Source organism: Eublepharis macularius, chromosome 16 (assembly GCF_028583425.1).
Source record: "Eublepharis macularius isolate TG4126 chromosome 16, MPM_Emac_v1.0, whole genome shotgun sequence".
Classification (NCBI taxonomy): Eukaryota; Metazoa; Chordata; class Lepidosauria; order Squamata; family Eublepharidae; genus Eublepharis; species Eublepharis macularius.
The window spans coordinates 20,182,822-20,210,302 of record NC_072805.1 but is presented as its reverse complement, the minus strand read 5'-3'; the positions used below and the strand labels follow the sequence as shown (position 1 = coordinate 20,210,302).

The 27,481-nt window shown below is 44.4% G+C and overlaps 1 protein-coding gene across 2 annotated transcripts; it reads left to right on the top strand.

Annotated features, from left to right (window-relative positions):
* On the top strand, positions 1-26,238 carry CETP (cholesteryl ester transfer protein). Of its 2 annotated transcripts, XM_055000922.1 has the most exons (16): positions 1-139; positions 909-1,023; positions 3,160-3,294; positions 4,996-5,066; positions 5,655-5,742; positions 6,833-6,902; positions 8,812-8,872; positions 10,726-10,817; positions 12,589-12,768; positions 13,652-13,702; positions 16,813-16,980; positions 17,175-17,242; positions 18,241-18,283; positions 20,050-20,119; positions 23,239-23,324; positions 24,654-26,238. In XM_055000922.1, the coding sequence occupies exons 1-16, from the start codon at positions 13-15 to the stop codon at positions 24,726-24,728; spliced, it is 1,500 nt and encodes a 499-aa protein (XP_054856897.1). In that variant the 5' UTR covers positions 1-12; the 3' UTR covers positions 24,729-26,238. The 2 variants fall into 2 exon arrangements, with proteins under 2 accessions (XP_054856897.1, XP_054856898.1); XM_055000923.1 differs by lacking the exon at positions 23,239-23,324.
* The last annotated feature ends 1,243 nt before the right edge of the window (positions 26,239-27,481 follow it).

Genomic DNA, 27,481 nt, shown 5'->3' with positions numbered 1-27,481 from the left:
TGTTCCAAGACGATGGCGAGTACGCTGGTGGTCTTCTTGGCAGCTCTTCTCAGCTCCTCTTCAGCCTGTACTTTTGAGCCGTCCTCTTTCAACAGCACGGGAATAGTCTGCAGATTTACCAAGCCAGGTGCACTAGTGCGTAAGTCTCTGCTCTGCTTTCTGAAGGTTTCCCCCCACTTGTTGTCATGTAGTAGGACAGCCCTGCCTGGGCAATTGAAGACATGGTTCCCCTTTCAGCCACTCTCAGTCTAACTGACATCACAGGGCTGTTGTTGTGAGGATAAAATGAAGGCGGAGAAAGAACATTGTAAGCTGCTTTGAGTGCCCATTGGAGAAAAAAAGTGGTGTATAAATATAAAGCTTTGTCAATTTCCCCTCTCTACAGAACCAGGGAGATCCCTGCTCAGAGGGTTTATTTCCTCTTCGCCTCCTAGAAGGGGAGGTGAGACTGACAGGGCCTTCAGGAGGCAAAGAGGAAATTAACAAACCCTCTGAGCAGTGATCTCCCTTGCTCTGTAGAGAGGGGAAATTGACAAACGCCTTCCGACCTCTTTTAAAACTCAGCTTCCCGGCTAACATTGCGACTCCCTTCATTTGCTCTTCCTTGTGTAATTCGTCTCTTGTAGCTTGTTGTGAGGATAAAACCAAGCAGAAGAATTGCTCTGAACTCCTTGAAAAAAACCTGGGATACAAATATTATAGCTTTGACCGTGTAGGGTAAAGCCATCTAACTATCATCTTTGCAGTCCTAATAACGAAAAACTTATTTTTGGCAAACAAACAAATGATGAAAAGCTTCTTAGGATACTGAATTCCATAGCCTCAAGTTCCTTGCTTTTAATACATGGAATGGGCACCGCTGGCTGGTGGAGGAATCCCTAACATATGCTTTTGTTTCCCACTGCTAGTGAATCAGCAAACTGCGCAGGTAATTCAAGCAGCGTTTCGGCATGCAACCTATCCTAATATCACGGGGGAGAAGTCCATGGAGTTTCTTGGCAAAGTCGCTTATGGATTAACAAAGTAAGCTCCCCCAAAATCTGTATTATGTAAGATCGGAGGGCTAGCAGCACAATCCTAAACCGTTTCGGGTGGGTAGCCATATTGGTCTGCAGTAGAAGAGCAGAGTTCGAGTCCAGTAGCACCTTAAAGACCAACAAGATTTTCAGGGTGTAAGCTTTCAAAAGTCAAAGCTCCCTTCACCAGACTGAGTTCTGTGAAACTCCAAGTTCTCTTCACTTTGACTCTCGAAAGCTCACACCTTGAAAATCTTGCTGATTTTTAAGGTGCAATATTGCAATCCCAAGCAGTGTCACCTCGTTCTGTTCAAGTCAATGGGCTTAGAAGAATGTGACTCTGCTTCATACAGCACAGTCAGCCTGTACGATTCTTGCGATTTAAAAAAAGGTTACTTGTATTTGAATTTGACACCAAACCAGGCACTGCTGGCAGGCCTCTCTCAAAGGGCCAGTAGAGACGTAACATTGATCATGGCTTTCTTTTGCTAGTCAAAGGTAAACCGTTCACTTGTGCAACCCCAATTTGAATCTGGGCCACATGGGAAGGGGAGAGGGGATAACTCTCTAACTCCTGGTTGGTTTTGCTGATAGAAATTGAGCTCTCTGGGTTCTGGGAAGTGGCTGCAGCTCAGGGGCTAAAATACCTGCTCAGGTTCAGTCTCCACGGTCTCCTGTTAAGAGGAACAGGTAGCAGGGGATGTGAAAGACCTTGAACTCAGACCCTAGAGAGCTGGTAGCGAATACCTTGATAGACTAGTGGTCTGATTCAACATGTTCATTGTTATTAGCATTAAAGATAAAAGGCGAACACTAACAATTGTTATAGATGCAGAGGAGTTAGCCGTGTTAGTCTGTGGTAGCAAAATCAAAAAGAGTCCAGTAGCACCTTTAAGACTAACCAATTTTATTGTAGCATAAGCTTTCGAGAATCAAGTTCTCTTCGTCAGATGCATGGTACAGAAACCATGCATCTGACGAAGAGAACTTGATTCTCGAAAGCTTATGCTACAATAAAATTGGTTAGTCTTAAAGGTGCTACTGGACTCTTTTTGATTTTGCTAACAATTTGTTAGTGTTACTAACAACAGTTCGTTTCAGTTAGCAAAACTGAGCAGGGGGTGAAGAGATAAATAACTCCTTAGATCCAGAGGAGTTAGCCGTGTTAGTCTGTAGTTGCAAAATAGTAAAGAGTCCAGTAGCACCTTTAAGACTAACCAACTTTATTGTAGCATAAGCTTTCGAGAACCACAGCTCTCTGACAATTAATCTGACGAAAAGAGCTGTGGTTCTCGAAAGCTTATGCTACAATAAGGTTGGTTAGTCTTAAAGGTGCTACTGGACTCTTTACTAAAGAACCTCTTGCAGCCCTCGATCTGAATTAGCCGATTCACCCTTTGCAAATGGAAAGAGATGTGTGATATTCCTCACATGTGTTTTGGGTGGAAGAATGCAGTGCATAATGGAACAGCCACCAGAGGGCGCTTCTATAATTGAATAAGACGGTGGCCTATTGCAATGTCTTATTGCATTTATCACCTTATACTGCAAAATGTATATATGGGTTTTTTTTGCTTCTGTTATTCCCCAGCCCCAGTGCCAACAACTGCATTTCCCGCTGTTCTATTAAAATGCTAACTGTATGCATCCACATTGTATTATGTATTATGTCATGCCTCTGCAGTTTTTGGTTTGTTTGCATTGTTTTCTCTTTTTGCAGTCCTAGTCCTATTGCATTGTATATTGGATGTCTTATGCCGCCTGCTTGAGTAGCTTTCTATATGTTGAGCAAGACTGGATCCAGTAGCACCTTAAAGACCAACTAGATTTCCAGGGTGTGAGCTCTGACTCTTGGAAACTTTCTACATGTTGCAATCTGCTTTGAGTCTCAGTGAGGAAGGCAGGGTACAAACAAAACACAACCAACCAACCAACCGTTTGCAACACTCCCTTCCAGTTCCTCTTGTTTCGCTGTTTTTCAAAATATATATATGGGGATTTTTTGCTTCTGTTATTCCCCAGCCCCAGTGCCAACAACTGCGTTTCCTACTGTTCTATTAAAATGCTAACTGTATGCATTCTTCACCCAAACAGCCCATTCTAGATCAATAGGACTTAAGACAGCTTTCCCCCCTCTTCTTAGCATCCATATTGACGACCTGTCCATAGAAAACAGTGACGTAGACTTCAAGGAGGGCACCATTGTCATTGATATCCAAAATGTCTCGGCCTCCTTCAAAGGAACTCTGAGCTATGGCTTTGTAGGTGCTGCCTGGTGGTAAGTATTGCAGCAGAACGCTGGGGAGAAACAGAGCGGGTTCTGATTTGGCTGGTTTGCAAAAATTGGGGGCACTCGGTTTGCTCATGCATCAACTTCTTACGACACCGCCACATCAATTTGAAGTTTCTAGTCCTCTTTTTTAAAACAGCTCTCAGTATTTCTGCCCTATATTATATGGGAGAGGCCGTGGCTTAGTGGTAGAATATTTGCTTTGCATGCATATAAATTGAATAAAATAAATGCCAGATTCAGTTCCTGGCATCTGTGGTTTGAAAAATATCAGATGATACTAGGGGACGTGAAGTGGGATGTGAGCCCCCAGAGAACTGCTGCCCGTCAGAGTTTTTAAAAAATAACTTTATGTTCATTTTTGAATTTCAAAAGAACAAACAAGTACAGCATTTTCCACGATAAGTACAGACACTGAATGAAAGTGATCTAACAATAATATGTACTGTAGTGGTAATGAATAATGTGGTAACTTTAGGAACATTGCAATAAATGGAACAGCATAATATATGAATGACAGTCACAGATAGGGTTTGTTCAGAGAGTCGCAAGAATGTTGCATATCTCTGTGTGGGAAATTGCGATTGGCAGGGCTTTTTTTCTGGGAAAAGAGGTGGTGGTGGAACTCAGTGGGTTGCCCCCAGAGAAAATGGTCACATGGCTGGTGGCCCCGCCCCTTGATCTCCAGACAGAGGGGAGTTGAGATTGCCCTCCACGCTGCTCAGCAGTGCGGAGGGCAATCTCAACTCCCCTCTGTCTGGAGAGCAGGGGGCGGGGCCACCAGCCATGTGACCATTTTCAAGAGGTTCGGGAACTCTGTTCCCCCTGAAAAAAAGCCCTGGCGATTGGTCTGAGGCAGTCATATAATTTAAGACTGGAAGCCAAGTATTCGAAAAAGAGGATTGGTAGGAAGAGTTGTCTAAAGAGTGGAGTTGGTCAGCAATTTACTCCATAACCCAGATGCTTTTGTGCCGGAATATTAATGTGGGAAGAGTGAGCTTGTCCCATGAGGATGCGATAGTTGATTTGGCTGCAGCCCAAAGGGGGAAAAAAATAAAATATTTCCTGATTTTGGGGACAGCATTATCTTCCCACAATCCTAGTAAGACCAGGTTGCAAAGGGACCTTGTAGCCAGACAAAATTGACCTTCATAGACTAATGTTTTGACTCTGTATAAAGCAGCTTCTTCTTAGAAGCGCTGTGGCATAGTGACAGAGCATCTGCTTTCCACACAGAAGGTCCCCAGTTCAGATCCTGACATCGGGTAAAACGATCAGGTTCCATTTCTCTTACACAAGAGCTTCAAAGAGAGAATCCAATGTGAAATTGCCGAGTTAGAAGAATTCATTAATAAATTCAGCCAATGGATAGGGTTTGAATAAGGATCTGGGATTACTAACTCTCTACAGCTGGTCCATCTAATCCAATATTGCTTATTCAGGTTACCAGCAGTTCTCCCGGGTCTCGGGCAGGGCTCCGTTACTCAATATCTTTTACTGAAATGCCACGGGTATGCATCTGGAGTCTAAAGCACAAGCTTTGCTTATGTAAAGCTTGTGCTTTATTAACTAGCCGTGGCTCTTCCCAGGTCTGCCTCTCAATGCTCCTTCCTCCTGAGCAAGCCCGTTGGTATCTTCACTGTGCGCATCTCTGGGCTGACTGTCTCTCTCTTGCGTTTCTCCTGGCAGGCTGAAACTCATTCATTTCATTGACTTTGAAATTGAATCTTCCATTGACCTCCAAATAAACACAAAACTGAGTAAGTACTCACAAAGAACACACAAAAGCTACGCAGTTGTTCTACAGGCTGGGTAGAATTCCTTTGCCACTGGCAGCTGTGTCAGGCCACTCTAGCGCATTTTTGAGGTGGCGTCACTGCCTATATATAGGCAGAGTTTGAGGGTGTTTCAATGCAGCAAAGGCCTCTTGCTCCAAGGAGCATAGAGGGAAGGCACCTCAGTTTTCCAAGGCCTGCTTCTTAAAGTTGCCATTCATTGTTGGAATCTCCATTCTGTAAAAAGTAAAGGTAGTCCCCTATGCAAGCACCGAGTCATTACTGACCCATGGGGGGATGTCACATCACGACATTTTCTTGGCAGACTTCTTACGGGGTGGTTTGCCGTTGCCTTCCCCAGTCATCTACACTCTGTCCCCAGGAAACTGATAACTCATTTTACCGACCTCGGAAGGATGGAAGGCTGAGTCAACCTTGAGCCGGCTCATCCTGTAAAGTGGGTCCTTGAGCAGAGACACTCACTTGCGCCACCCTGTGGAGAAAACCAGGAAGCTCTTCCCAATTGAAACATGATTTCTAATAACTGGACCCTTTTCTTTCCCTGCTGTACAGCGTGCGGAAAGCAGCGTTTGGCAGTTGACACCTCGGATTGTTATCTGACCTTCCACACGCTGATCTTGCATCTCCAGGGAGACAAAGAGTACGTTTCCCCGCCCCCCCTCTGAAATGCACAGTAGGGTTTGGCACTGCCTGTTGGGGTGGGATGGCGAAAGGATTTCTGTGCATATTACAAGCATCATAGACTGCACTTTGGAACAGTTGTCCAACAAAAGGACAGGCAGAGCCAATGATGGGGAGTTACCGGTTGACGTGATACATGTGTACACAGTGTTATCTGCCTATATCCCTTAAGAACCAATGCAGAACAGTGGTTAAAAGCAGGAGCTATGGATCAGTTGCCAATGCAAGCCATTTCTAATAAGAATGTAAGAGCCTTGCTGGATCAGACCAGAGGTCCATCTGGCCCCATTTTGCACAGCAGCCAAGCAGTTGCCCTGGAGGGCAAACAAACAGGAAAGAAGCCAACATCTTCCCTTGATGCTCCCTCCCAGCACTGGTGGGTTTACTGCCTCTGAGTGTGGTGGTTACCTTTAGTCCCTATGGCTTGTAGCCACGGATGAACCTCTCCTCCAGGAATCTGTTTAACCCCCTTTTAAAGCCATCTATACCTGTGGCCAGCACTACAATGTATTAATCAAGTGAAGTAGTATTTTCTTGTGTCAGTCTTGAATCTATTCATTGGGTGGCATGAGTGCCAGTATTTTGGAAAAGGGAGAAAAGGCGCCCTCTATCCACTTTCTCCACGCCATGCATAATTTTATAAATCTCTAACATGTCCTTCCCTTAGCTGTCTTGTTTTCTAAACTAAAAAGTCTCAATCCCCTTAGCTTTGGGGAAAAACCTAGGAACAGTGTACCATGTAGTTCACTTCTCAACCAAATACCATCAAAGGCCTACCTGAGAAAGGCAACCTTATGCTATTTATTTAGAAAATATCTCAAGCAGGTGCAGCATATACAACTTACAACTAGTAAAACAAAAACATGCTACCTACGGGGCTCGGTCAGGGAAGGGGCCCTCCTCACATTCTGGCAAACCGTCCCAGAGAGCTGGAGGTGCTACTGCCAACTTGTAACATTTGGCTTAGATGTGAGTTTGTTCTGTCCTTTTGGTCCAAATAATTATTTTGTTCGCCTTTTGAGCCTCACACTCAATCTTTTTCCAAACAGCCCGGGATGGCTGAAGCAGCTCTTTACGAACTTCATCTCGTTTACTTTGAAGCTTGTTCTCAAAAGCCAGGTAAGAAGCATGCCAATAAATGATGCAGAAGTTCAGGTATCCAGAGGAGGTAGCCATGTTAGTATGTAGTAGCAAAATAGTCTTAAAGGTGCTACTGGGCTCTTTACTATTTTGAAGTTCACTGTCCATACAAGTGTCCTGCACCCTGACCAAGTTCCATTAGAGCAAAGATAACTGTGTAGATAATATTGCCCCAGATAGATGAATTGTTTGGCCTGAAGGCAGCTTCTTCAGTTTTCCTTCTTCCATTTGTATTACCCAGAGTCTTGTAAGACAGCAGATCTGAGTTTATTCAAATCACCTTAACAGTGGACCATGGGAACTCAAATGGGATGAAATTAGCACACAATCACTTGTTGTGTGAACAGGTTTTTCAGATGCCTAGGTTTCCGTATTGCTTGGCCATCCACCAACAGCCGAATAAATGCATATAAGTACCATTGGCTTGTACTGATGGTGGTTTGGACTCTTGCTAAATCTATTCATGGGACAAAAGGGTTTTGAAGTGTATAGAAAACAGAGAACGTTGTTGTACTTACTAAGATTCTCACCAAATGAGACAGTCTTTAAAATATGCATGCTGGCACAGCCTGCAAAATAAGAGTTTTCAAACATAGAAAGAGGGGCCAAAGGAGAAGTCTAGTTCTCTGACAGTTAATATCCCGGTAGCCTTCGGTCTGGTCATTGTTTACAGAAATCACAGGTCCATTGAGGAATTGTAGGGGAAAGCGTTGAAGGACTTGAAAATTGCCACTTCAGGATAATGTCTCATGGGACTTGAGCGAGTGAATGAGTAAATGCATAGAAGCGCCATTGCATATTCTGAGGGTGGCTTGTGCTGACTCAATACTGAGGAGCAACAACAATGCTGTTGTTGCTGGTGGGGTATTTAAATTGACAATATAACATTTTTCTGCACTCCCCCCCCCCGCCCCCACATCAGTGTGATGAAATTTTGCCTTGTTTGCCGGCGGCACCAATTTACTGCCTGGCTTATTTACTACTTGAGGCAACAAGCTAGGGGCCCATTGAGAATCACATGAAGAATCTGGGGGAGGGGAAATTTCTCCCCATCTCCAATTCTTCCCCTCCTTTTAAAACTCTCACGGGCATAAAAAAGCAAAGTTCCTATCCCTTCTGCCCCCCCCCCTTCAATTGACAGCTGCTTTCAACATTCTGTGCCCCCAGAGCATAAAAAGTCTCTCTAAAGAGCATAGAGAGTGTGTCTACACAAGACATCTGATCCGTGAAGAACACCTGTCAGGAGAGGCAATGTTATCTGGGAAGGGTAGTTTAAAAAGATAAAGAGGGGAAATTGACAGAGCCTTGGGAGAGGCGAAGATGAAATTAACAAACCCTCTGAGGAGCAATATCTGCCCCTCCTGTCTTTTAAAACTAGGCTTCCCGGCTAACATTGCATCTCCCTACACTTGAGGAACATGTGCCGAGGCATCTCATGTAGAGGTTTCTCGTGTAGAAAGGCTCTTACACAGGAACACTCAAGTGAAAGATCTTACACTTGTTCTGCCATTGTGGATATACATGCACTGCTAGGGAGACAGAACACACTCGAACATAAGACCACACAGAAAGTAAGTCACTTAAGCATTCCTGTGTCAGATGCTGTGTGTAGAAAGATTCAATCTAGCTGATTTTTTAAAAACAGGGAATGGGTTTCTGTTTTCTTTTGGTTAATTCATAAAGTCAGTATGGACTGCCCTTCTCTGTCTACAAGCGACTGGCTTTTGTGCTGATCACAAACCACTTAGGTACATCAATAAATCATGATTTATTGTCATTTTACTTCTCAAATTGCAATAATGACCTGCAGATCTGCTTTACATGTCATAAACACCTGCAGGGAAAGCACAGATTTGTATATTTGAACATCTTCCCTCCTCCTTTTTAGGTATGTAAGGAAATTAACTTCGTCGCTCAACTGTTGGCTGACTTTGTTCAGGACACATCAGGTAAAAAAAAAAACTAGCTCCCACTGGCTTGCTTTGTTTGTGGAGCACAAAAAGCCCCGTAAGCTCTTTCCTTCATCTGTTCATCGTTAGGTTTTTAGACAAACATGTGAGACGTTCTTTAGTCAGCCAGCCTTTGGGAAGTGCTGCTTTCTCTCTGTATGTTTTTAATGTTTGTTACATTAACAGTGTATAGTTTTCATTATTTCATCCTTTTTGTGTATTGGATCGTGTACATTTCATGTACATTTCTTGTAAAGCAATCTATAAAGAGAGGCAGAGTACAAATGCTCAAATAAGTCAACAGGAAAAATGTTTGCATAAAGGAGTGTCACTTAGACTCCCTGTACGCTTATCGCAGAATGAGATAGTAGAATCCTGAGGCGGTAGAGATTGGTGTTGATGAGGGGAGACCCTTCTGAATACAAATCTATGTAAACCAAAAACTAGCAAAACAATGTTAAGCTAGAAACCTTCTCCTTGATATACTAGTTTTCTACCTGTGGAGGTGTGTGTGTGTATATGTACACACACACACACACAAAATATGATCTCCTGTCTGCAAGTGTAAAGCATGCCTTAATAGTAGTGTGTGTGCTTTTGAAACTCAGAAGGCCAAGTTTTATGGCCCATTAACCATCTTGGGAAAGGATACTGCATTATAAGGTCTTTATTTGGTGACAATTTGGTGTAGTAGTTAAGAGTGGCAGGTGACAGTTTTGTGTAGTGGGTAAGAGCGGCAGGACTCTAATCTGGAGATCCAGGTTTGATTTCCCACTTCTCCGCTTGAAGCCAGCTGGGTGACCTTGGCTCAGTCACAGCTCTCTCAGCCCCACCCACCTGACAGGGTGATTGTTGTGGGGATAATAATAACATACTTTCTAAACCGCTCTGAGTGGGCGTTAAGTTGTCCTGAAGGGCAGTATGTAAATCAAATATTATGTTTGTTTGTTTGTTTATACCCCACCTTTCTCTCCAAAGGGTACCCAAGGTGGCTTACATAATTCCTCTCTCCTCCGTTTTATCCCCACAACTATCTTGAGAGTTGGTTAGGCTGAGAGCGTTTGACTGAGAGCCTTGCTACAAGTGACATTTTACACATGAAGGATAAAGGATCATTTTCACAAGTCTTTCTGGGAACTGAAGTTCCTCTCCCACACCCCTTTTCCTTCTGTTCCTTCCCCTCGCTGCCTGAAGAGACAGAGAGAGTGTACGGCAACATCAGCTTTTGCAAATCGTCTTGTTGCGGGGGGGGGGGGGGGGCAATGCTCCGGAAAAAGCTGAGAAAGTTGCAGCTGCCTGCCCCAAAGATCATTGAGAGCAGGCTTGTGACTGGAGAAACAATTTGCAAAAGTTGCTGTTGCCGCAGGCTTTCTCTGTCTCTTCAGGCAGCGAGGGGAAGGAACAAAAGGAAAAGGGGTGGGGGAGAGGAACTTCAGTTCCCAGAAAGACTTGCGAAAATGATCCTTTATCCTTCACGTGTAAAATGTCACTTGTAGCAAGGCTCTGAGCCAAGGTATCCAGCAAGCTTCCATAGCAGAGTGGGGATTCGAACCTGGGTCTTTCCAGATCCTAGTGCATCATGCTTACTCCATGCTGTCTCCTGTGCGGTACAATATTTTGGCTCCCATTTGCTGAGGAAACCACTCACACAGTATTCGCAGAACCCCAGGGCTTTCCAGGGGAATTAATCTGCAGGAGCGATTTCCCTGAAAATCCCTGGCATGCCTCCCATTAAAATTACCTGATATCCTTTTAAAGGGCGGGGAGGGGGGGAGACACTTTCTGCATTGTGGTTTCAGATGACCTTTTTGAGCTGATCAATAAACACAATTGTTGAAAATGTTTTCTGGCAGCAAATTTCCTCCAAGATGGAGATATAGGAGTCAACATTTCTCTGGCAGCACTTCCGCTAATCGAAGCAAATTTCATAGAAACCCATCATAAGGTAAAGCTCCATCCACAAGGAAGGTAAATCTCCGGTTGCTGTGTGAAACATGGGCGGGGGGGGGGCGGTCTGCTTAAGTTGGTGCTGTGCCGGAAAACTTTCTGCTGCACAGTTTTGGGAACAAACTGAAAAACCATGAAATGTGTAGCTCCTTAGGAGGAGCGGCTGGTGTCTTAGGACTGCCGGTTCTGAGATGGAAAGTTCTTGGGGTTTGGGAGAAAGGCGGACTTGAAGGAGAGGTATACCCTCAACAGGGTATAATGTCATAGAACCAGGGCTCATTTTGAGGGGGAATGCCCAGTTCCGGTAGTTCTCCAAAGAGGTCACATGTCAGGTGGCCCCGCCCACCTGATTTTTGGCCATTTTGGGCCTGTTTTGGCCTGGATTGGGCCCGAAATGGCCAGGATCGGGCCTAAAACAGCTAGGATTGGTCTCAAAACAGCCAGAATTGGGCCTCTGATGGGTGGTGGATCACTCTCCTGCTCAGCAGCGGCCCGATCCTGACCATTTTAGGCCCCTTTTCAGCCATTTTCAGCCCCCTTTTGCCATTTTGGGCCCAATTTCGGCCCTGAATGGCCAGGATTGGGTCCAAAACAGCCAGGATAGGTGAGGTCAGGGGGTGTGGCATAGGCAAATCAGTTATGCCAACGACACACTTCCGGTGACGGCAAGGGGCGTGGCATATGCTAATGAGCTAGGCTAATAAGTTCCTGCAGCTCTTATTCTACGAAATGACCCCTACATAGAACCCACCCTCCAAAGCTGCCATTTTCTCCAGGGGAATGATCTGAAGATCAGTTGTAATTCCAGGAGATATCTTTGTCTCACTTGGAGGCTGGCAACCCTATGGTGTCCACATCTACAGCTATGACTACCACTATTGAAAAAAAGCTTTGAGGTTCAGGAGGGGTTTGGATGCAGAGCCTGGAGAGGGGAGTGGAGTGCAGGCAGAAATGCTAGAGGAACAGGTCTTCCCTGGCTGTTATTTGGAGTGCATGCTATGAACCTTGCTAGTGCAAAGGCTTTGCTGGGCACCATGTCTACTACACCTTTGCAGCCAGCGGTGACCTTTGCAGACAATTCAGGCAAATTGCTGCAGGATAGGTGGCATTATCGCATGAAAAACACAGGCCAGTTGATTTGGCTACTACCAATGAGAAAGGCCTCTGAAGTTCAGGGTGGGCTGTGAACAACACACAAGTTTTCTTTAAGGCGCGTCTAGGCAGAGGGTTTTACCCAGTGTAAGGCACGGTGAACCAGGGATTTTCTGAGTGAAAGTGGGAGGCTGGAGTTTCCCATGAGGCTTGTGTAGAGTCTCTCTACACACAAGACATCTTACACGGGGATGCTCAAGTGACTTACCTTCTGTGCGGTCTTATATTCAAGTCTCCCTAGCAGTGCATGTGCAACCACAACGGGAGGACAAGTATAAGAATTTTCACTCGAGCATCCCGTGCAAGATGGCTTGTGTACAGAGAGTCTGGGGCAAGGTTGCGTGTAGGAGACAGGCAATGCATGGAACAAACTGAATCTGGTATAAGCTCCATAGCAATCTCTCTTGTAACCAGCGAGATGCTGGGCCTGCAACTGGATTTCCAAAAGTGATGAATGAGTATGTGTGGTGTGAATTTGTATAAACCCATGCACATGGTTTGGACATATATTCCTGCAGAGACGATATCTCTGCCAAATGAATACATCCAGTGAAGCAGCCCTGTACTTAGAAGCTTGCTTTCTGGTAACTGAGTGCAATGCGTTCTTCTTTTCGAAGGGCCTCCTCCTCTACAAGAACTACTCAGACAGCTTCCACGACTCTGAATATACGCCATCTCTACTGCCCGAATCCAAAATGCTCTTCTTCTGGTTTTCAGAGCATGTCCTCAGCTCTCTGACCGTGGCAGCCTTTCTAGATGAGCGTCTAGAATTAACAATCGCAGGAGGGAAATTGAAGGTAAGGACTGCAGGCACCCTCCTTGGCTGTTCTTCAGTGCAAAGGCTGAGGTGAAATGTAGAGAGAGTGGTCTGTCACCAATAGGAAGTACCAAGAATAACATCTCCTAGTTGCTCAGATATCCGATCCAAGAGCCTTTTATAGGGTCTAGGGTACGGGTCCCCAATGTGGTGCTTATGAGGGCCATGGCACCTGCTGACGTCTCTTGGAACACCTGCCAAATGTTTTTAGAAAGTCGGAGGGGCCAGATTTTTTTTTTAACAAGCAAGGCTTCTGATTGCCCACTGAGGATTTGATTGGCTGTGCTGATTTTTAAAAAGGTTGCTTTGGCAGCACAGTACAAGGATCTTCACTATGGGACAGAAGGTAAGCTGCAGCAGCCATTTTGGGGCTGGCTTCACATCCTTTGGCAGCCATTTTGTGACTGACTGACTCTGCCTTCTGCAGCAGCCATTTTGTGGTTGTGCCTGCCATGCTGTGTTCGAATTCTAAACATTCCCGCAGTAGGGTTGCCAGGTTCCTTCCCCCCCCCCGGAGGGGTGGAGACCTGGCACTAACCTCATGCCGGCGCACGGGACCAGTTCAGCCTGTTTGGGCCCAAATCGGCCCCAAATGAAGCAGGGGAATGCTCCCACAACCAACGCGATGGCATCACCCAGCAAGCTTCCATTAGCAGACTGGAGAGTCAAACCTGCCTTTCCAATATCATAGTTCTATGCACTAACTACCACACCATGGTGGCTCTCTACGTTCTACAAAGAGAGAAGAAAATCCAAATTCTTATGTAGTTACCTGTATATACAATTACTAACAACTTTTTTTTAGGGTTATACATGAATCTCACATTTACATGCAATCTTTTCTTCTTTATTTTTTTTTTAAGGAAATGTTTGAACATGAAGAGCTGGAATCTCACCAGGAGATTATGCGAGAGGTAACTTTTAATCAAATCCCACGTTAGCATGGCGAACGCAAGGTAACATTTCAACTCATAGTGTTTTTTTTAAAGAAAAAGCCATTTCCCTCTTTCAACCAAACCAATAAAAAAAATCAACAGGTGGGACTGGAAAACATGAGTGAGAGATTAATACATCAGCAGACAGTACCAGGTCCCTGGTGTTTTAGGAACCGAGCTGACCAGGGATCCAGAAGAGTTAGCCATAGCAAAATAGCAGACTAACCAATAGCAGACTAACCAATTTTATTGTAGCATAAGCTTTAGAGACATAGCTCTCTTCATCAGATGCATGGAGGGTGTGAAGAAACTGGATGGAGATATATAGGTGGTGGGGATGGGGGGGTAGATGCAAATCAGTTGCAAAAGTCATGAAAGAGGTGGAGTGCACAATCCAGGCTGGGTGTGACTGCTCCCCTGGAAAATGATGCCTCTCTCTCACAAGCCCTGGGTGGAAGACCTCTCCTTGCCTACAGACAGACCTCCAACCTGAAACGACGTCTCACCAACAACCACGAACCAGCTAACAGAGTCACCAACACAGGTACCAGCCCCTGCAACAGACCCAGATGCCAGCTCTGCCCTCATATCTACCCAGAAAATATGATTACAGGACCCCATGGCGTCAACTACACTACCTCTGGTTCTTACAGCTGCTCATCCTCCAATGTGATATATGCCCTCATGTGCCAACAATGTTCATCTGCTCTGTACATTGGACAAATCAGCCAACCTCTGTGCAAAAGAATAAATGGACACAAATCTGACATTAAAAATGGCAACATCCAGAAACCAGTGGGAGAACACTTCAATCTACCAGGACATTTCATCAAGGACTTAAAGGTCACCATAGTTCAACAGAAACCTTTCAAAAACAGAATCCAACGGGAAGCTGCTGAATTGGAATTCATATGTAAATTTGACTCAGTCAGGCTTGGATTGAATAGAGACTATGAATGGTTATCTCATTACCAGAAGTAATTGCCTTCAGGCATTCTGTTCTGATTCAGCAATGGAGGGGAGGGGTCACACCCAGCCTGGACTGTGCACTCCGCCTCTTTCATGACTTTTGCAACTGATTTGCATTTACATAGCCCTCACTCCCTGCACCCTCTCCCTGCCCTGCCCTCCCCACCTATATATCTCTGGCTAGTTTCTTCACACCCTCCATGCATCTGACAAAGAGAGATGTGGCTCTCAAAAGCTTATGCTACAATAAAGTTGGTTAATCTTAAAGGTGTTACTGGACTCTTTGCTGAATTGACCAGGGTTTTTTTTTTAGGAGTTATGTGCTGGCATAGGCTACTGGTGCCTCTTTATGGAGTGCTGGCACCTCTTGGGCATTTGGTACATTGGCTGAAAGGGGAGAACATTATGAGTACCGCCGCCTCTTTTTTTTTTAAAGAAAAAAAGCACTAGGATTGACAATCCTTATTGAGCAACGCTTCAGTACCTGTAATGGCGGTACAATGGGCAGAAATCCAGCGTGTGAAATATTCCTTAGCATTGCATCTGCAGACAGGGAAATAACAAGCACATGTTGGATGACACAGCATTGCCAGAAAACAAGGTGGCTGCATTATTATGGACCACAAGCAGATTCTCCTGTAATTTAGTACGAGTCTATTCATTCATCTGTGATCTATCCATGAAAACCAAATATTACATACAACATTCCCAAATAGCTCCTTGGGAAAAAAAAACTGAAGCATGGCTAGACAATGTTAATCCAAACTGGAAACTTGCCTTAGAGAGCAATCCTAAACAGGTCTACTCAGAATCCAGCTTATTCAATGGGGCTTAGTCCCAGGAAAGCATTTTTAGGATTATTTTGTGTGTGATTAAGTTATTCTAAAATATAATGTTTTTGTAGGTCTCTAATATAAATTGGATCATGTCTGTACTGATTATTTTCTGTTTTCATTATCCTGGCTGCCATGAATAAGTTTGATACAAAGGAACTATATAGTTGAATTCTGTGTTTTGGAAGTTGAAGAGACTAGGGTTGCCAGATGTCCACAGTGGACAACTTCTCATCCTCACCCGCTTTTGGGCAATTGGGCAGTGTGAGAGAATGGAGAGTGGCGGTGGTGATGTCATGGGCACATCAACACTACTTCTGGTCACTGCATCTGTGATGCTCTAGGAATTTCCCCAAACTCTATGATCTTTACCATAGATATTGATGTAATTGCTAGAACATCGTTGATGCAGTGACATCTCTTCTGGGTGAGATCACCCGGAAATGCCATTGCCATGTCAGCAATGCCCCCCCTCTCCCCATGTTTCACCCCCCAAAAGTTCCTGGGGGTTGCCAGCACAGGGCAGGCACCCTAAAATAGACAGAACAACCAATTCACAAGTTGCCTCATCATGCATCCTGACTTGTTTTCCAATGCATGCTTTTAAATGTAGGATGCAAAAAAATTAAACCTTGCAAGCTGGGATTTCATATTATGAAGCAGCAACTCTGTTTGGGCCATAACACAAATGTGTGGGAATATTTGTGGAGGAGACTCAGAATATGGGGAGGTGATTAACCCTTTCCTCACTACCAGGTGCACACACATGAACAACCAGTTTCTTTTCAGCTGACCTCCTAACTTCAACTCTGGCTGTGGGGTGGGGAAGAATGCATTTGCAGGGATGAACTGGTAAGCAAGTTAAGGTTAAAGTTCCCCCTCCTGCCAACTCTCCCCTGAAAATGCCTTTTTGTGTGTAGAATCATAGGATTTGAAGGGACATCTCGGGTCATCTAGTCCAACTCCCTGCACAATGCAGGAAATTCACAGTTACTTTCCCTCCCCCAAACACACACACATACCGTGAACCCTTACTGCATGCCCAGAAGATGGCGAAACACCAACAGGATCCAAACTGGCCTGGGGAAAATTGCTTCCTGACCCCAAAGTGGTGATTGGCCTTACCCTGGGCATGTCAGAAGGGGCCGCAAGAACTAAGCACTGATGTAACCCTTCCTGTACATTAAGCGGCATTAAGTGGAAAAACATGTGGCTCTTCCTGACCTTTCTTTGTGGTTTTCTGGTGACAGCAGTGGCGATCCCAAGCTTTCTTCCTTTGCCATGCAGATTTTCCACGGCATCTCCTATGACGACTCCCTGGCTAAAGTGTGGAGTCTTGCTCCTCCGGAAATTACTCTCCAGCCCAAAGGGTTCGTGGTGAAGTCACCCGTGGCTGTGCACCTCAGCGTTTCTTCACGTGAAGAAGAGAGCCCGCTGGTTATATATTTTGAAAAGGTCAGTTAATGTCTCACCTCTTTGCAGATGGGGTACCCCATTGCCTGGTGCTCCTTTGGTCCCTGTTGATGCTGCTAAGCTCATGCAAGAAAATCATGACCAATGCAAAATCGAGCCCACTGTCTTTCTAATGTTTCCTCTTTGAACCAGTTGAGTTATCTATTCTTTAATCATGGCTCTTTTTTCTTTTGCAGGAAGTCACTGTGACAATCCAAGCTTCGTATGAGCAAAAGAGGCTGGTGCTGCATCTCTCTGAGGCCAGGCATGTACCGCTGTTCCACTGGGGAGGGTGCTGTAGTCAAGACTACGGAGACCAAAGACATAATTAGGCAAATAAAAATGCATGTTAGGAAGTTGGACATTACTAGCACGTCTGTTAGGGCACGGAGGGTATGCTCGACTCTTTACTTACGTATTGCCCTCCCGATGCAACTGCCGAAGTATTTTTATCACCTGACAGTACCAAAACTCAGAAGAGCTTTTACACTGGCAAGAAAGAATGCCCTTCCCATGGCAGTTTTTGAGGGTAGATACAATAAAGTACCGTATGCTAACAGAACATGCAGATGCCCGCATGATAAAACTGAAACCGTTGAACATCTTATTATAGAGCGTCCCCTATTTAATGAGTTGAGGGCTAGCTTAATCATCCCTCTACTTAAAAATATGGCACTACCTAATATGAGAGCGCAGGTGACGTGGTTACTATCGGATGCAGATGGTTACTCTTGCTGTGGCAAAATGTATAGGGGCAATAGTTAAACATCAGAGACATGATATCAAGCAAGGTTCTTCCCGTTTTAATTTCAGCTTAAGGCCAGGGCTTTTTTTCAGGGGGAACGCGGGGGAATGGAGTTCCGGAACCTCTTGAAAATGGTCACATGGGTGGTGGCCCCACCCCCTGATCTCCAGACAGAGGGGAGTTGAGATTGCCCTCCGCGCCGCTGGAGCGGCGCGGAGGACAATCTAAACTCCCCTCTGTCTGGAGATCAGGGGGCGGGGCCACCAGCCATGTGACCATTTTCTCCCCTCTGTCTGGAGATCAGGGGGCGGGGCCACCACCCATGTGACCATTTTCTCCGAGGGCAACCCACTGAGTTCCACCACCTCTTTTCCCAGAAAAAAAGCCCTGCTTAAGGCAATAGCCGTATGAGCAGTGATTGATTGATTGATTATGTTTATCGGCATGCAAAGAGTTCAAGATACGGCTGTTTTTGCAGTTCTTCCTTGCTTAACCTTTGGTTTCATATTTCCTTGCAGGATAGAGCCCAGAATGATTAAATGCTCCATGGATGTAGCCGTGGTAAGCGTCCAGCATTCCTGATATGAACCTGAAAAATAGAACGGAAGCCAATTCTGCCAGAAAAGTGAAGGCTACATTGTGATCTTAGATGACCAATATACTTGTTTATTTTAGAAAGCTTATGTGCCTCCTCTCCGGAGACCTGCTCACAAAGTCAAATGTTACGCTCATCAAAACAGCATAAAACTCATTAATGTAAATAACCCATTAAAATACTCAGCCATCAAGACGTAGCTAAAGCTTGAAAAACAACATTTTATTTAGTTGAACAGGTAGGCAGGGAACATTGGATGTCCAGTATCGGTCTTTGGCATTCCACCGAGATTACCATTGCATTGATAGTTTTAAAAGACTGTAAACCTTCTTGGAGAGATGTATTGTCGAAGGCTTTCACGGCCGGAGAACGATGGTTGTTGTGGGTTTTCCGGGCTGTATTGCCGTGGTCTTGGCATTGTAGTTCCTGACGTTTCGCCAGCAGCTGTGGCTGGCATCTTCAGAGGTGTAGCACCAAAAGATAGAGATCTCTCAGTGTCACTGTGTCAGTTAGATACTGTGTCCGTTAAATGTGACACTGAGAGATCTCTGTCTTTTGGTGCTACACCTCTGAAGATGCCAGCCACAGCTGCTGGCGAAACGTCAGGAACTACAATGCCAAGACCACGGCAATACAGCCCGGAAAACCCACAACAACCATCCATCTTGGAGAGTTTTGTTCAGAAGGCAGGCTAGAAATCTTTCAACTAAAGTTTGTCAAGCTAACCGCTGGTGTCTGGCAGCAATCAGAATTCCACAGTAACCGAAGGCTGGCTTCCTGTGAATTTTGTTCCTGTGAACAAAACTGATGACTTTTGAATATTTATGTCCAGTTTTGACATCCAAGTCTCAAATTTCACAATTTGGAAATTCACTGCATTTTGCAGACTTTGCCAGAGCAGGGTCTCCTTGTGCCACAGCTGTATGACCCAGTGAAGGTGGGTTTGAAGGTGAATGAAAATCTCTACCCACCTGTGCCCCACATCCAACACATACCCATCAATCTAGCAGATGCGATCAGGTACAGAACCAATGTAGCAATAGAAGGCACATGCCAAGAAGCCATTTATATATTCTAATGGTTTTCTGCCCTCCTGTACAGAAGGTTGGGCCAAGTGCTTAATGACATGAAAGAAATTCAGTTTCATGCATATCCATCAGGATTTGGTCTCCATTCCACTCTCCTTCTTTGAGGACAAAGAGGAGGAAGAGATATCCAGTTCCTGCCTGGGCTAGAGAGCATCCATTTAATTAATTGCCAAAAAAGTGGGCAAACAACTTCTACTGAGCTTGGTCTACCAAGGTCTATTTTGTCAACTCCAACAATTCTTGGAAGAGGTCTTTCATGTCACCTCCTCCCTGATCCTAAATGGAGATGCTGGGGATTGAACCTGGGACCTTCTTTAGGCAAAGCTGACATTTTACCACTGAGCCATAGCCCCATGGTAGTATACTGGGCAACAAACGTCATTTAAATGATGATTCATAGGTTGAACTATGAATCAGAAAGGCCCCAAGCCACGATGGTTGGGCAGAGCCATTTCCTGACACTCAAGACTCCCAGAGGTAATATTTACAGTCATTAGGAAACATGGGCTCCAAAGGCCAAGTGGCAGGATAGACCAATCCATGGTAACCAGAATCCAAGCTTGCAACCCTATTAAAAAAAAATCCACCAGTAATTAGTGGAAAGCTGCCATAGTTAATTATGTTGTTTAAAATTTTAATTTCAGAATGATGAAACTCTAAGTCACATCTTGGAAAAAATCATCACAGTTGCTGGTATCCCAGAAGTGATTTCAAGTGAGATTTCTTTATCATATTCTATGGAGCAAATCTGAGTCCTCCTGACTGCCAGTGGGGTAGAAGGTGAAGGAACTTGTGACAAGCATATCATTAGAGGGACACAATTCTTGTAAAGTTCTGTGATGCAGGAGAGATTTGTGTTATTGGACCAGGGCTTTTTTTCAGCTGGAACGCAGTGGAACGGAGTTCTGGCACCTCTTGAAAATGGTCACATGGCCGGTGGCCCTGCCCCCTGATCTCCAGACAGAGGGGAGTTTAGATCGCCCTCCATGCCACAGCGATCTACCCTCTGTCTGGAGATCAGGGGTCAGGGCCATCAGCCACGTGACCATTTTTGCCGAGGGAGATTTAAACTTTAAAAAACTCCCCCTGCTTGTTCCAGCTGACCCAAAGTGACGTCATTGCGCGGTCCCAGGAATGTGCATGTACTTTGAGTGTGCGCATGTGGTACCAGGGGCACCACCTCTCACCAGGAGTTGCCCCCTGTGTTGGCAATCCACTGAGTTCCACCACCTCTTTTCCCATAAAAAAGCCCTGTATCAGACCTTGTAGAGAATTCTGAGTACTGGCTGGGTAGTCAAGGGATTAGGGAAGCAAGCAAGAAGGGTGAAAATAGTGGCGAGGGGGGTCTCTCCACTCCCCTAGGATTCAGCTCGCACTTTTGGACTTCTGTTTGCCCCAAAGGAGAGGGGAACACACAAAGCTGCCTTGTATCAGGTTGGCCCATCTAGGTCAGTGTTGTCTACTCTGACTGGTGGCATTTCTGGGTACATTTGCACCAGCCTGCAGAGTTGTAGTAGACAGATGAAGAGTTGACTTCTTCATCTCCCAGCTGTGGATAAGATGCCATCTCTGCTTCCATTTTGAACTTCAGCTGCTATCAAATGGAATGCTTGAAAATCTGACAGTGGCCCATAATGTTGGAGGCTGAAGCCTAGAGTTTAAAAATGCATTAGGGTTTATATCGTAGAAAAAGAGCTGGAGGAACTCATTTTAGCATAACTTATTAGCATAACTAATTAGCATATGCAAAGCCCCTTGACATCACTAGAAGTGTGTCATTAGCATAACTGATTTGCACATGCCACTCCCCCTGACATCACCTATCATGGCTGTTTTGGACCCCATCCTGACCATTCAGCGCCAAAATTGGGCCCCAAATGGCAAAAAGAGGCTGAAAATGGCTGGAAAGGGGCCTAAAATGGTCAGGATCAGGCTGTTGCTGAGCGGGAGAGTGATCCACCACCCGTCAGAGGCCTGATCCGGGTCGTTTCGGCCCCAATCCAGGCCGAAACGGGCCCAAAATGGCCGAGAGTCAGGTGGGTGGGGCCACCTGACATGTGACCTCTTTGGGGAACTGCCGGAACTGCGTTCCTGTCCGTTCCCCCTCAAAATGAGCCCTGAATCATGAGTATTGTGATTTCACGAGACTCTGCTTTAATTTACTCTTTTTTAAAAATGTTTATTGGTGAGTATACTTGTCAAATTTAATACATACATTCCCTCAGTATCTAATTAACCCTATCCCCCAACCTTTTCCTCCCCCCCTCCCTATCGACTTCCAACAGCTTTCCAACCCTTAACCCCTCTTATTACTTAATAAAGTCCCTTACTCTAAGCACATTCTAAATTTTTTTCCAGATATTCTATCATATAAATCAAATATCCTATCAATATAGTATACTTCTATCAATTATACTATCAAATATTCTATCAATACAATATACATCTTTCGGTTATACTATCAATATAGTATACATCCTATACCCCTCAATATAGCAGACCAGTATAATATAATATATAACAAAAGTCCTAGTTTAAACATATTCTATTCCTTTTAAACATATATTCTATCAAATATACTACTGTCAATATAATATGTATTAAAACCCCTGCTATGTGCCCTGCCACCAATGTGGCACAGCACACAACCCCATATTACACAGTCATTATATAATATACAATCTGATCCACTAACATAATATATTATATATAGTATATACAGTATACCCCATTAGTATATTTGTTTAACTATACCTTTATTCATATACTCTGAAAAAGAATTCCCTTAACCCTTATACTAGCTTAGATTATAGTTACATTTCCCCTATATGGTAAGAATCCCCCCCTCTCTCTTATCCTTATTTTTCTTTAAAAATTCTCAAACTGCCACAGTTCTCCTTTTACATCCCACTTTTTTCCAAAAATTGTTTCAATTTCCCCCAATCAGTAATATATTGCCCTAGGTCAAGATCTTTGAGTTTCCTTGTCATTTTGTCCATTTCTGCCATGTACAGCAATTTATAAATCCAGTCTTCTACAGTTGGTATTTCTTGTGTCTTCCATTTCTGCGCATACAAGAGTCTTGCTGCAGCAGTCATGTAAAATAACAATGTTCTGTACTGCACTGGAACAGTCTCCAGTCCAAGGTTTAGTAGCAACAGTTCTGGGTTCTTACTAATTTGGATTTGCAAAATCTCATTAATTACTTCAATTATTTCTCCCCAGTACTGTTTAGCTACTTCACAGGTCCACCACATATGATATAGTGAACCTTCATGCTTTCTGCATTTCCAGCATTTGTCCGACATATTGGTATTTCCAAGCGCAATTTTCTTTGGTGTTAGATACCATCTGTAGATCATTTTGTACACATTCTCTTTGACGTTCGTACACGTTGAAATCTTCAATGTATTTTTCCATAGATGCTCCCACGCCTCCATCGTTATCTCTTTATGAAAGTTTATTGCCCACTTCACCATCTGGACTTTTACTGTTTCGTCCTCTGTATACCATTTCAGAAGTAATTTATAAATTTTAGATATTTCTTTCTTGCCTTCTTGTAGTAACACTTCCTCCAACTCTGATTTTTCCAATCTTATACCTCCTCTCAGGCAGTCCGCATTATAAAGATCTCTGATCTGTCTGTACTGAAACCATCCATAGCAAGGAGACAATTCTTCTTCTGTCTTTATTCTCAACTTTGAATATTGTATTTGTGTAATCTCCTTGTACGTTAGACATTGCTGTTCATTATCAACAGTTCTCGGATCTATTACTTCATACGGAACCACCCATGAAGGAATTCCATCCTTCTGCTTTAATTTACTCCATAGGAATTGAGCCGACTATAACCTCCTTGATGAACAGCAAAGGACTTGACTTATTTGACCTTAGAGAAACGGAGATAATCACCCAAAATGCAAGTACAGCTTTGTTTCTTTGGGCTTTTCGTCCCCCTCTCCATGACGGTGGTTGAGGGAGAGTAACAATATCGTTTCTCTGAACCATGGCAGCTTTTGCAAGGGTTAGATTTCTTTGGAGGAGAGAGCACAGAAGATTTTTTAAGGTAACTCGGAGTACCCTGAACAAATGTTATTAAGGTGTACACCAGTAACGCTAGACTGGGAGCAACCTCAGTTCTCCAAAATTTGATGTTGCTAGCAGAAGTTGCCTGAGATCTGTTTCTTTTGAGTTCTCAGGTTGTATCTAGTCTTGTATTTGATCTTCTAACAACTTTCATTCCTCGATCCCTACCCAAACTACTGAATCCTATGCATATGTGCCAGTTGTCCTGCCCTAGCGGTAAGACTCAGAAAAAAACCTCTCGTTTCCACACTAATTAACAACTTAACCAAAACGTTTACTGCATTTACAGTGCTCCATAGTAAATATATAATTCTATGGACAAAACTTTCCAGAAATATACAAAAATTAATGAACAGCAATTATAATCATCTCTAAATGTTTTGCTAATATATTCCAGTCCAAGGTACCAAGAATAACTTCACTCTTGCATCTCAATCAGTCCATTTTCATTCATGTTCGTTGGTCACAATGACTGGGAGTTCAAAATACAAATGGCGGTTCAATCAAATGTTGTTCCGTTCTGACGGTTCTACGTTGAGTTCATATCCACCAGTGATATTCTTGTATGTTGAACTGAGGTGGAGTGCAGCGATGGTGCCTGATTACTGAAGGGAGAAAGGAACGGCGAAACGGACCATTAATTAGACTGTGCTGGATATAATTCTGTAATGATTTTGTGGCTCCTGAGGAAGCAATAATTTGCGAAACAGACCCGAGCAAGTAGTGTGTTGAGCTACATATGTTCTTTTGAGCTCTGCACAGAAATTCAGTGCAGAAACGAGAGGGTTTTTTGCTGAGTCTTAGGTATTGTGGCTCTCGAGTATATAGCTTCTTAGATTTGTGAGACTGCCCTAGCTGTAGGCAAAGATACCCCAGAACTCCAACCCAATCTAGTTTATTTAGTTTATTTTTACCCTGCTTTTTCTCCCCAGTGGGGACTCAAAGCAGCTTACATCATTCTCCTCTCCTCAACTCCATCCTCACAACAGCCCTGTGAGGTAGGTTAGGCTGAGCTTGTGTGATTGGTCCAAGGTCACCAAGTGAGCTGCCATGGCAGAGCGAGGATTCAAACCTGGGTCTCTCCAGGATCCTAGTCCGACACTCTAACCACTATACCACACTGGCTCTTTGAATTGCGTAACATGCATTTTTTTCTTTGTAGGGATACTTCATTCTGCAAATGGACTTTGATTTCCCACATCATTTGCTCATTGACTTTCTGAAGAAAAATCTATAGGGGAATCCTTTCAAGAAGAGACCATGTGGGCCAGCTCTATCTAAGGACAGAACGTCTGAGACCAGTGGAGACACTTAAAGCTGCTTTGTCATCTTTCCCTGTAATGGTGGATGTTAAATGTTATGTTGATTTTGCTGGGATTGTGGTTGTATCCGTTTCTCACACTGATGAAGCAGGAAGTACATGTGATGATTTACGCCTACAGCATTGACTCAAAAGACAAGTGGACATCTGGCTGTCATCAAGATCGGGAGCCAAGCCCTCATATTCAAACTATAATACTTTGAGAAGTGGCAAATTGCCTTAGTGCATCCAAGTTGTTCCAGCCATAATGACCTGCAGAAACTCCTGTTTTAATTGTTCCATTCCCCATTTTGGATTCAGTGTGTATTTCTTCTCTGTCACTCTCCTTCTTAACTGCATATCATCCTAGAGTACATGTCCTAGAGGAATTTCCTATCAGAAGTAGCCTCATCTTTTTAGGTTAACTAATTGCCTGACACTTTAAAATACTTAATTCCAATCACTCCTTATTTACATATGGAATTACTAGCATAGGGCTTTTTTTCTGGGAAAAGAGGTGGTGGAACTCAGAGGGTTGCCACAGCACAGGGGGCAACTCTTGGCGGGAAGTAGTGCCCCTGGTACCACATGTGCGTGCGCAAAGTACGCGCATGCTCCCAGGACCGCACAATGATATCACCCTGGGTCAGCTGGAACAAGGGGGAAGTTTAAATTGCCCTCGGTGAAAATGGTCACATGGCTGGTGGCCCCGCCCCCTTCTCTCCAGACAGAGGGAAGTTTAGATTGCCTTCCGCGTTGCTCCAGCGGCATGAGGGCAATCTAAACTCCCCTCTGTCTGGAGATCAGGGGGTGGGGCCACCAGCCATGTGACCATTTTCAAGAGGTGCCGGAACTCCATTCCACTGCGTTCCAGCTGAAAAAAAAGCCCTGGGTTTCTGTGACTGACTTTTTGCAAGCCCTACCTCTGAGTGATCAATTAGTTCCGGTCTCGTAGTGCAATGGTTTCCAACATTTTGGGTATGGTGACCCACATGTTCAAATTTACTCTGTTTAATAAAATAGCGAATGCACAAATCAATAAAACTGCAAGAGCCTGGGGCCCACTTTTACAGGCTTTGGAATCCACAGGTTGAGAAACTCTGTCTTAGGGGAAATGGATACTGTTTGCTTATTGTGAAGGTTAAAAGTGAGTGAGACTTTATTGCTCAGGAGATTCAATTTAAAACTTGTGGGGGCATTTGCCAGTTGCTGCAATGTTCCTTTGCGCCGCATGCTTTGGGCTATGGTGGTCACGCACCTGCCTCCTATGTCCTGGAATTTGTCTTTCGGAAAGAGACCAAGTGTGACCCTTGTCATTTTTCATACTGTCCTGGGATAGATACAGGTTGATGTCTTTCAGACAAACGTAAAAATGGTTTCTTTTATGTTTGAATGCCATGTGATTCTGATTTATGAACAATAAACTTTTTTCTAGTTTGCTACGTGACTGGGAAAGTGTTGAGACCTTTACTGCATGGATTGCTCAAGAAAACACAGAGGCATCGCGCTTCTGAAAGGTGTGTTGCTGGAGTGGGAACTGTGCTCCACAGCCACCCACCTTTCTGTAGGTCCTCTTCATGATTTCTGATGAAAACAGAAATGGTCAGAAGATAGACTGCTGGGCTGGCCAGTTGCTGATGGATTGCCTAGGAGCTGTTGATGGTTGGATTGGTGTACAGAACACTCAATGAGCTGGACTTGGATGGACTCCTCAGCAAGGTGCTTCTATGCTTATAAACAACGGTTCATACAGTTTATAAGCATAGAGGTATAAGTAAAGGTAGTTCCCTGTGCAAGCACCGACTCATTACTGACCCATGGGGGGATGTCGTATCACGACATTTTCTTGGCAGACTTTTTTATGGGGTGGTTTGCCATTGCCTTCCCCAGTCATCTACACTTTACCCCCAGGAAACTGGGTACTCATTTTACCGACCTCGGAAGGATGGAAGGATGAGTCAACCTTGAGCCAGCTACTTGAACCCGGCTTCTGCCAGGATCGAACTCAGGTCATGAGCAGAGCTTGGGCTACAGTACTGCAGCTTACCACTCTGCGCCACGGGGCATAGAAACATAGATTATACCTCAGCTATTAATAGCCAGTTTGATATCGTGCTTAGATTGTCCGACTAGGATCTTGGAGACCCAGGTTTGAATCCCCCACTCTGCCATGGAAGCTTGCTCGGAGACCTTGGGCCAGTCACACACTCTCAGCCTAACCTACCTCACAGGGTTGTTGTGCGGATTAAAATAAAGGGAAGGAGAATTATGTAAACCACCTTGGGTCCCCGTTGGAGAGAAAAGTGGGATATAAAGTAAATACACACATTCTTGTGTAGTAAATTTAGAATATTTGGTGAATTGTGAGGGGTCTAGTAAAAAAAAAGGTGTGAAAGTGAAATCATCCCTGTATTTAAGCAGCACACTATATTTGGGGAAGGAACGGGGCCTTGCTTCTCTTGTGGAAGTCTGTGCTAGGACAAAACTCACTTATTCAAGAAACAGTCGTGCACCTTCCCTGGAGACATTTTGGAGTGGAAAGTGCCCTCAAGTCATAGCTACCTTATGCCAAACTCCGCTGGAGTTTTCAAGTTATCCGCCCTGAGCCTGCTGGCGTGGGGAGGGTGGAATATAAATCTAATAAATTAAATTAAGGTAAGAGACTAACAGAGGTGATTTGCCATTGCCTG